The sequence below is a fragment of the Chanos chanos genome, chromosome 11, assembly GCF_902362185.1.
Source record: "Chanos chanos chromosome 11, fChaCha1.1, whole genome shotgun sequence".
NCBI lineage: Eukaryota > Metazoa > Chordata > Actinopteri > Gonorynchiformes > Chanidae > Chanos > Chanos chanos.
Genome location: NC_044505.1, coordinates 13,976,623 through 13,987,245, shown reverse-complemented (window position 1 = coordinate 13,987,245; position 10,623 = coordinate 13,976,623). Strand labels below are relative to the sequence as shown.

General features: G+C 39.9%; 1 protein-coding gene and 3 non-coding genes across 4 annotated transcripts; 1 reads left to right on the top strand and 3 right to left on the bottom strand.

Annotated features, from left to right (window-relative positions):
- Positions 1–356: 356 nt before the first annotated feature.
- On the bottom strand, positions 357–2,286 carry tma16 (translation machinery associated 16 homolog). The gene is made up of 7 exons (XM_030788222.1): positions 2,256–2,286; positions 2,044–2,159; positions 1,904–1,941; positions 1,582–1,666; positions 1,235–1,383; positions 956–998; positions 357–843 (listed from the first exon to the last, which is right to left on the bottom strand). The coding sequence occupies exons 1-7, from the start codon at positions 2,256–2,258 to the stop codon at positions 633–635; spliced, it is 645 nt and encodes a 214-aa protein (XP_030644082.1). The 5' UTR covers positions 2,259–2,286; the 3' UTR covers positions 357–632.
- Positions 2,287–2,934: 648 nt separating this feature from the next.
- trnae-cuc (transfer RNA glutamic acid (anticodon CUC)) lies at positions 2,935–3,006 on the bottom strand. The gene has a single exon. It is a non-coding gene; the product is annotated as a tRNA-Glu (tRNA).
- A 10-nt stretch (positions 3,007–3,016) lies between these two features.
- On the bottom strand, positions 3,017–3,090 carry trnai-aau (transfer RNA isoleucine (anticodon AAU)). The gene has a single exon. It is a non-coding gene; the product is annotated as a tRNA-Ile (tRNA).
- Positions 3,091–5,179: 2,089 nt separating this feature from the next.
- Positions 5,180–5,251, top strand: trnad-guc (transfer RNA aspartic acid (anticodon GUC)). Its single transcript has one exon. It is a non-coding gene; the product is annotated as a tRNA-Asp (tRNA).
- Positions 5,252–10,623: the final 5,372 nt, after the last annotated feature.

Sequence of the window (10,623 nt, the reverse complement as noted above, 5' to 3'; positions counted from 1 at the left end):
TATTTTTCACTAATTCCTTGTCTTACTTCATAGACTCTGAATGGCAGAACTATTGGCACTCCAGTATCAGTTATGGGCACTGTGAATCATACTTTTATAAGGAGTTCGATTGGAGTATATTATCATCAAAGAATCTTAATCTAAGACCACAGTATTATAACAAGACTACATTTCCCATACTTCTTTGGAGTATGCCATGTTTACAGTGAGGTCATTCATTGATTACCTGTAGGAGACTCAGAGGAACAGGTATAAAAAAAAAAAAGAGAAAAAAAAAAACATGCAAAACGAGTCAGTGCAATAAAGCTGGAAAAAAAAAAGATCAAACTGAGTCCTTTTATTTATCGACATGTTTATGATTTGATCTCTGCTGTAAGAGCACCAGGACACGACAGTCTGGCAGGAAAAGTAAGAAAAGAAACAGAAAATGAATCAATCAGTCACTTTCATACGAACACACAGCCAGACCCCTATCACAGGAGCCAACATACGCATCACAGGTCATCTCCTCGACCATTTTTCCCATCATGCTTTTCTTCATAACGGACCCTTGATCTCCACGATCCGTCCTCTTAAGTCCATCAGCTGCTCTGATGAAGAGGGTCATGTGGAACAGCTAGAGATGCATTGCTTCATAAGTCCTCATCTGACAGTTTACAGTCCTCAGTTTCAATGACTTCATCATCTGCAATATCATCATCATCATCGTCGTCGTTGGCATGGTTATCCGCTGCATTCTCTGCACGTGTGTCCTGAGTGACTTTCTGTGTGTTTTCCACTCCTTTAGAAGACACTGTCCGCATTTTTATGTTTGGCAGCTTTTTCAGATCTCCATCCCACTCTCTGTCAAGCAGAAAAGCAGGAAAAAAACAGTGTCACATCTGGGTCTCTCATTCATTGCAGCTTTAATCACAATGAATATCACAAAAGGAGAGCAAAATTACATTTTAATTACCTGAATGTCTTTAGACTCTTGGTGTTAATAATATCTGGGATTTCTGTTGGGGTGGGGGGGTGGAGAGAGAGAGAGAGTGAGAGAGAGCCACACATGATATGGATATGTTCGAGTGTTTAATAAATATTCTGAAACCAGTTTAGACATAAACATAGAAGACCACTATATAAATATCTGTATGTAATTAACTAATGATATCAACATACAGCTTTTATATGAACAGACGTGCTAAAAATGACAAAGGAAACAATGAGTAAAACGCGTTGCTAGGTTACCCACCAAAGCCGTTGCCCTCGTACTGCGCACGCTCACGCTCAATGATCTGTTTAATAACAGCTTCGCGTGAACCGTGCTGGCGACCCTGCCGCCCTTTAATACTGTTTACCAGCTCAATCTGCTCTAATTCCGAGTCAAACCTCTGCAAATACCTGGGAGGGAGGGAGGGAGAGAGAGAGAGAGACGTTTTAACTCTATCATTAACCGACTGTTTAACTTTTGAACAGTCGGTGATGGAACTGTCAACGACAGCATATAGTACATATAGGTACTAGCGTTTTCTGTCTCACTTTTTCTACCGGTAACTGAAATATCGTGACATTATACTCATCGTACAAGCAAGGTCATACCGTTCAATAATGCTACACGCATCCTGTTTGGTGTACTCCACTTTGTCTGGATCTAGTTGACTTTGGAACCATATGAGCTTCTCACCTGCGGGAGAAAGAGAGAAGACTCAGTCTGACAGCAGATATGAGAACCACGTATTCACCCAAACTGACTTAAAAAGTAACAACCCACTGACACCGACAAATTAAATGCATATTTTCGTGTGAAATCATCTTTCGAAACGTCAAAAAGGGAAAAAAAGTCGCTGAGAATCTGTTTTACTCAAGAGCAGAAAGTGCGTAGTTTTCATGAACAACTACTTCGGGGAAGCAGGTGACTTACCGATTACATTCAGGCGCTGAGCCTTTTCCACTTTTAACCTGAAAAAGCAGGAAAAAACATAAACCATAATGTTATTTGAGAGTTACACGATATCACAAAGAACCCGTGTTGTTCCTTACTGGTGTAAACGACCGAATTACCTTTCTTTTCTATTCTGTTTAATTGCTGCCCGGGCCAGATATGCAGCCTTTCTGCTGTAAGGGTGGACCACTTTCTTTTCCGACTGCCCTTTAACGTTGCCTTTCGCTGCCTTCGGCTGAAAAATGAAAATGTGTCGTTTTTGTATGCTGCAAATTTAAATGTTATGTATGTCAGTTTGAAATTAAGGTAGTGACAAGTCTATTTTCCTTACCATCTTCTTGCGCTATGTTAAAACGTCCGCACGTGTATAACTCTCCGGATAAGCATTGCCGGGGACCGGTCCGTCTGTATTTTTGTTCCCCTGACTATGTAATTGTTGATAAGAAGTTCCAGCACAACAAGTTGCAACAAAAACATATTCTGAATTGCCGTTGTTTATCTTTTAAACGTTTTATAGTTGCTCCCTTCGATTATATTTAATTCACAGGCATGAAAACATTTCCTGGATTTTCTGTGTTTAAAAAACAAACACGAAAGGGAATTAAAAAAAAAAAAAAGTAGAGCCTTATATGATCAACAGTACCGGTTTACGATTGAAGGTGCCGATTTTGGCATATATCTGAACATAGATGTGTGTGTGTGTTGCCTGTCAGATATTTCATATGAAACGTTTGAATTATCAGATACATTTTATTGCTTTCAAAACTGAAATGTGACAAGACTGAAAGAGCAGAGACCGAGATGGAGAAATAACGATTTTACAGACGTTTAAAATGTTACGGGATCTACACACCTCTATTTTCAGCACCAAGAATTCATAATATGATCACATCTGCAAAAACTGATAGGTAGATGTCCCTTTGTTTATTCGTCAATTTGTTTCATTTGTATTGTGCTTTGCACTATCGCTCAACAAATACTTTATTCATCTCAAATTCAGGAAAAAGCCATTCCCTGACCGGGAATCGAACCCGGGCCGCGGCGGTGAGAGCGCCGAATCCTAACCACTAGACCACCAGGGAGACAGAATTGTGGCCCGTACGGGGATCGAACCCGCGACCTTAGCGTTATTAGCACCACGCTCTAACCAACTGAGCTAACCGGCCATACGTCACCTTTCTCACAGTCTGTAAGTACCCACTCCAAATGGTCCCTGAATAATGTGAGACGAACACCGTTAAATATTAGTGTTGCTAAACCAATGTCATGGATCCATTCTTGCAAAGTATTTATTATAGACTCAGATTATTGCACAGGCAAAAAACAAACAAACCAGTAAAGCTATCCATTTCAATTGATTCATCAATAATTCTTATTTTCAGTTTATTTACACACGTGCTTAAAGCAGTGTGTCGATATAAAATTCTAAAAATAATGTCTCCAGATGTAATTATTATTTTACTGAGCACTATATTTGATGGCCATCACAAATCTAAAAACTACAGTTTGTAAAGAAGTGTTTATCACTGTTAAAGTTCCAATCACCATCTCTTTCTCCTCTTCTGTAAGTGTGTCCAATCATCTTCACAGATCCTCTTCCTCGCTGTCACAAGTAATTTTGCGTTAAAGACTGAATATCGTAGGTTCTCAAATAATGGCCGGGTCCTCTGCGCTCCTCCAAGGAACATGGCCTGGCATCGCCATCCCTACACACAAGGCAATCATAGTCCAGACTGTTTTCGTTTGTTGTTGCCCGATGGTGGAATAAGCTAGCTACCAACTGCCATCCGAGCAGAGGCGTCCCTCTCTATCTTCAAGAACCTCTTGAAGACTCACCTTTGCGAGAGTACATCCTCTCCTAACACGTCTAACACGCCTTACTCACACCTAAGGTGCTCCTCTGTACCCACTCTCCTGCCTCTATCTTGAAGGAAACTCGCACTTATTACTTATTGCTCGCACTTAGCTCCTAGTCTCAGGTCTCTCGCTGTCGCTGGAACTTGAATTGTTTTTCCCACTTTTAAATCGCGTTGGAAAAGAGCGTCAGCTGACTAAATGTAATGCATATGTAATAGTGACCGGGTCTCAAATTATAGCCGCCTGTTTGGGCAAATAAAGGCCAGCTCCAAATACATGCATTGCAGAATGCAATGCAAATGAATTACAGAAAGGCTCAGGTGGTAAATTCATGAAAGAAGCATTATAGTTACTCAAAGAAAATGTTCACTACTCGAAACGCAGAAATGTTTAAGTGCCTTCTCTACAAAGCCAGCAGCCTGCTAGAAACGGTCTGGCTAACTGGAAACAAACATAGCTTACCGTGTCCAGCTTGGCTGAGTAAACGTAAACGTAAGGGGGAAGGGTTTTTCTTAATAAAGAGAAGCATTTCCGTTCTCTCACACGTAAGTTCTCTCATTGACAACTTGAGAAGCTACGCTGAAGAGTCGTTCGTTCGTTCTCAGCACTAGTGCATGGCGCTGATAGAAATTTCCGAGCTGTGGAGGGATTTGGACTGAGTTGCTTATCCAGTACTCTAGGATAACAATTCTTTAAACGTTTTATCAGATTGATTGTGTTGTAGTCCTTTGTACTTGTGCCCCCCCCCCCCCCCCCGCAAATATTATTAATATTACAATTAGCAGTTTTACTTTCTTTGTTTTCGAGTTTAAAGAAATGCCAAATAGCTGACATGACCCCAAGTTTGGTCACAATAGGGCTTTCGCGGCAAGTTTATAAGCTACGTCATTACACGTCAGTGAAGTCGTGATTGGAAGCATTAAATTATGATGCCGATACCAAATACGAGTGTTCACCATACTATATCGGCCCAGCAGGAGTACCAACGAGTAGTATCGGTACGTTACTAAAATACACTGCTAAAAAAGGACAAATCATAAATAATGGCCTGTCTCTAATGATAGCATATCTCAAATAAAGGCATGGTTCTTTCTTCAGTTGAGGTAAATAAAGGCCCGGGCCTCTATTTTAAGGTATATATAACTTTCTTCTCTGCTTTGAGTGCCGCCCCCCTCCCCCACACTCCCTCCCCTAGCAATAATCATATGTCCACAATCATAAAAACTAGTCCCAAAAGACACATCATATTGAACAGAAACTACACATACTTATACATACACACAAACAAGGAAGATGATGCAAATTTTCTTCTTGCTTCATCTTCATGCATATTTGAAAAAATGATTCGGTTAATCTTGACGTCTGAGGACACACTGTCGTACCAAATCGATTTCCAGTTCCTCGTTAGTATAGTGGTAAGTATCCCCGCCTGTCACGCGGGAGACCGGGGTTCGATTCCCCGACGGGGAGCATGCGTAAACTTTTTCTCTTACTATTCTACCTGTCTTTTAAGTTGTTCTGGATAAAAGTGTCTACGAAATGAATAAATGACTGAATGCGACTAAATATGAGTTTGCTCAAGGGGTTGAGGAAACTGAAGACAAGAAATTTAATTTATTTGCATTGTTACTGATCAGATTTTTTTTCCCTGTTTAAAATCATAAGGAAACAGACTATGTATCATGAAACCAAAACGAAATATTCATGCTCAGAAAACTGATTCGGGCTCAAAGGGTTAGGGTTAGGCAACATTTTTACCACTATCAAAATGTGGAAAAATGTTTTTAGTTACAGATAGCAGAACTTCCTGCATACAGCCCAAGTTATCAGATGTGCTGTAACTGTATGATATATACACGGTATGATAAAGTGAAAAGAGCAGCATCAACAGAAAAGCAAAATACAGCATAATCCATAGCACTAATATATGGTCTTTTTTGTTAATTAGATTGATAGATAGATAGATAGATAGATAGATAGATAGATAGATAGATAGATAGATAGATAGATAGATAGACAGACAGATAGATAGATAGATAGACAGACAGATAGATAGATAGATAGACAGATAAATAGATAGATAGATAGATAGATAGATAGATAGATAGATAGATAGATAGATAGATAGATAGATAGATAGATAGATAGATAGATAGATAGATAGATAGATACTTCACTGATCCTGAGGGAAATTTACAGTTACATGTTGTATGTGTTCTATCTCCTGAATTACAAATTTGGTATAAGCACAATGTCAACAGTAAAATCTCTCTGCTCACCACTCACACACACACACGAACACATGCACACACGCAAAGATACACACACCTGTAGGGATGGTAAGATTTTATTCAGATGCTGAAAGATTATTCTTAACAAATTTTTACCGATATAAACTTTGGCCCAGACCCCTCACGCTTGGATGATGTAATCAAATAACGCAAACTGAATGAACATTTATGAGCCCATTGAGTTAGACCCAAGCAACTGGTGAAGCTGTGAGAAACCCAGAAGATGCGTTGCCATGGAAACAGTGGAACGTAAGCGTCAGTTTCAGCTCTTCCCTTGACGGCTGTGATTGGATGAAATATTCTCTCATCTTTTCATTGAGAGATGGAGTGTTAACCTATACCTCTGATAATGTTACTGAAGTACTGTGCTTTTTGCAAAGATTCTCTGTAGGCTAAGCAAAATGTCAATCCAGTTTATCAAATCAGTTGTCAATTTATCACTCTATTTTTCAGTTCACATACATTTTTACTCTTCTGTTTTTCCATTCATATGCATTTTCATCACCTCCATTTTTATCGGTTAATTTTTGTTACTTCCACCCTTGAGGCTACTTTCTCTAAATGATAAATGACAGTTTTATACTGTGAATAATGAACGATGACTGACAATAATGAAACATGGCTCTGTTTTCATCATATCACAGCTGTTTTAATCAAATCGGCCTTAAATTAATCAAATCACTTGAAAACTTTTCATTTTTACATCCATTTTTACTATTCTATTTTACAATTCACGTGCATTTTCAGCACCTTAATTTTTAATCAATTCATTTTTGCTACTTCCACCCCTCATAAACATTGGAGCAGTCTACTTTCCATCTGAAGGAAAAAAGCTTGAATGCCCTTTGTAAAGCTAACATTGGACTAAATGTATATTACAGCTACAGAAAATAAAATAAAAAACAAAATAATAATAATAAACACGACCCACCACAGAACACGTTACAGTCACAAACACTATTCACAGTTGAATTGAAAGTGAGTTAAGTCCTATTAGAAATTTCATATCATAGGGCTGCAGAGAATTTAGTTATTTATGAGGTAGAATTTATTTAATATGGATATGGATATGAAATAAATAATATATACGCGTGTGTGCGTGTGTGTGTGTGTGTGAGAGAGAGAGAGAGAGAGAGAGAGAGAGAGAGAGAGAAAGCACAGATTTGTTCATTTGTTGGGAAGAAAAGTTCGTTTAGGTTAATAGTATAGTATTTGTGCAACGGCTGGTATTTTAATAAGTGACACTACCATTTGCATATAGCGACCTGTGATCTTTTTTTGCACTGTGATTTAATTGTGTACCAATTATGTAGCATTGGCATTATGGTCGTGTGTGTTTTTTCTTCCTTTTGTTTACGGAGACACATAAGTAAGTGTGCATGGGCTTTCTTTATGAGTTCTGATTCAATTGTGGACATTGTAGACATTTTCGAAACGTCTCAAGTCTTTGGCTGGCACGAGAGGGGTTTCTTCAAATTGAGAGGGGTTTCTTTCGTTCCTTGATAGACTATGAAGCAGAGGTTCCAAGTCTTATGGTGCTCTTCTATTAATATTAATTTAATACCTCATGGCGAAAGTTAACTGTAATGGAATATTTTGTCTATGATGGTATGGTGTGTCATTTATACATATGTGGTAGAAAGTTGTTATTTCACTGTAATGTAATCAGTGACAAGAGAATACCGTTACAAGCGTAGCAAAGTCGGTTATCGAATTTAAAAATTAACCGTCAGAATAGAATTTATTGGCACAAAATCGTTTGAGACAACTCAAGATCGAATTTACTTTTCAGTAACATTAGCATTAACATTAGGCAACATATACAGATATTTTTAGATATCTTTGTAGCATTTCATGGCTTTTTCACAAGGGGTATTTCGCCCAAACGACTAAACACGTTTGCTGCGAATATGCTCTCTCATGGATATGAAGTAGTTCCGAATAACCTGGTTCGTTGTTGAGCTCGATTTATTGGTTTATAATTATCCAGTTTAATTAACCGCAGTTACTAATTACTCTTTCCGATTACTTTCCGATCTGCCTGCTGAAGAAATATTAAATGAGAAAGACGAAAGGTTACTTCATTCTTGGTTAAACGATTTTATCAGATCGTTTCTCAGTTATTCCCGCTGCTCCAATTCCTCTTACTACCGCAACTCCCCTGATTTTCTTTTTAAATAGTTTTGTTTTTCTTTTATAACCTAAACAGTACAAATATAAGCTAGCAAACAAGATCGTACTTTTCGTTCAATTACTGTTCAGCCATCATAGTGTCCAAAGTGTCAACAGGGGTAGTTAGGAGTAAATTAACTTGAATATCAGCCTATATTAGGTAAAGTTATAACTTTGACTTTATAACTATAACTTTAACTGACGAAGCTAGATAACCTGATGTGTTGGATTGAAGTTGATCCTGCCAACAACAGGATTCGATTTCGAATTTCTTTCGAAGTGGGTTGGCCACAGATTGGCTGGTGTAGCTTTTGTGAGGTTGTATTCTACTCAGAGTAATTTAGGCTAGATCTGGAGGGAAAATATTACTCAGTTAATGTTTTGTTTTCAGTACATGTTAATATTTGGCTTATTGCCCAGGTTTAGTTTTATTTTTCATCATTTAGCATGTAAGAAATTATAGTAACATCTGACCAGACATGGTTCAGAATAAGAGAACCGTTGAACCTGATGGCCTTGTTGTTATAGTTACAAAGAAAGCGTCACCCCTCTAGCGCCAAGTTGGCGCCAACAGCAATTGATTAAGGCAGCCGACAGCCATCAGTTGTGAAATACAACTGGTAGTGGGCAATTTGCAAGCATCACAGACAAAGGGACCTTTAGCATCAACACCAAGATTTTGATCTGAATTGGAAGCATAGGTTGATGTTGCAACATTGTAAACCTATTGTCTGTTTCATGGTATAATCACATGCTCCTCACTCATGAACACAACCCCAGGATACTGGAACTCCTCTACTTGAGGCAACTCACTCCCAACTCGGAAGTAGCAAGCCACCTTTTTCCGGCATAGAACCATGCCCTCAGACTTGGAAGTACTGATCCTCATCCCGACTGCTTCACACTTGGCTGCAAACCACCTTGTGTGCTGGAGGTCGCAGTTTTATGAGGCCGACAGATCCTCATCATCTGCAACGAGCAGAGACGCAATCCTGAGGTCACCATACTGGACAGCCTCCACCTACCAAATGCACCTGGAAATGCTGTGCATTAAAATCACAAACAGAATTGGAGACAAGGTACAGCCCTGGCAAAGTCCAACACCCACTATGAACAAGCGTGACTTTGTGCCAAGAATACGGACACAGCTCTCACTGTGGTTATACAGGGACCAAATGGCTTGCAGCAGTGAATCTGGCACCCTATACTCCCGCAGCACCCCCCACAGGACACCCCGGGGAGCACGGTTGTAAGCCTTCTCCAGATCCACAAAACACATATAGACTTGATTGGCAAACTCCCATGATCCCTCCAGTACTCGTGCAAGGGTGAAGAGCTGGTCCGCTGTCCCACGGCCAGGACGGAATCCACATTGTTCCTCCTGGATCTGGGGTTCTATAGTCGGCTGGAGTCTCCTTTCCAGCACCCTGGAGTAAGCTTTCCCAGGGAGGCTGAGCAACAGGGGCACTGGAAGCAGAGGAGCAGGGCTCCCCCTTGGCTCTCAGAATATCTATATTAATCAACACCACCTATGTCATGCCAAAATAACAGAGAGAGACGTTAACCATTGCAGCGGTAACTAAGCTCACTTCTAATGTAAGAGTTGTCATAACTTATGTCTATATTTATTCTGTAACATTTGTTTATCTACACAAACCTACCTAACCATCCCATCACTCTGTTTGCTAAACTCGACAAGTTAGCATTACCTTAGTGCTCAGACCCAGGCTAGTTCGACTACATATGCAAATAATACAAACACAGTAAGCACAATTTCTTTGTCATTTCATCCAAAGTAGGCTACCCAAGATGCTGAAAATACGCTCCTGTCCCAGCTCTCCAAGCATCATTGGAAGGGAGAGGGGGTGTCAACCTCCTACAAAAAGATATAAAAGATCGCCTGACAACATTCCAGAGGGCAGAAACCTCAGAATTTGACGAAAGAATTGCCAAAAACTTAAACCAGTGGATTGGAGAAGATCCCTCATGTCTGCTCTCCAAAGAACTGGCAAACCTAAGGTGCATCCTTACCACCTTTAAAACCAGTCTTTCCCAAGGCCGCTATACCTGGAGACACAATCAGGTCCTCCGGCAACTGGCAAGTATCTTGGAGCAAAAGAGAACTGTTGTCAACGCCCTGTCTCCCCGAACATCTGGCTTCAATAACATCACCACCTTCATACCAGTAGGAAACCTCCCAAAGGTTTCAACTACAAAGAGGGAATCAAGCTTGCTGGACACAGCCCTGGACTGGAAGATGCAGGTGGATCCGGACCAGAAGCTCATCTTACCGCCAGAGATCACGAAAACAAATTTCAGGCTGGATCTGGTCTTGGGGTCTACCTCGCAGAGGTCCCTATGCATTGTGGAGCTTACTGT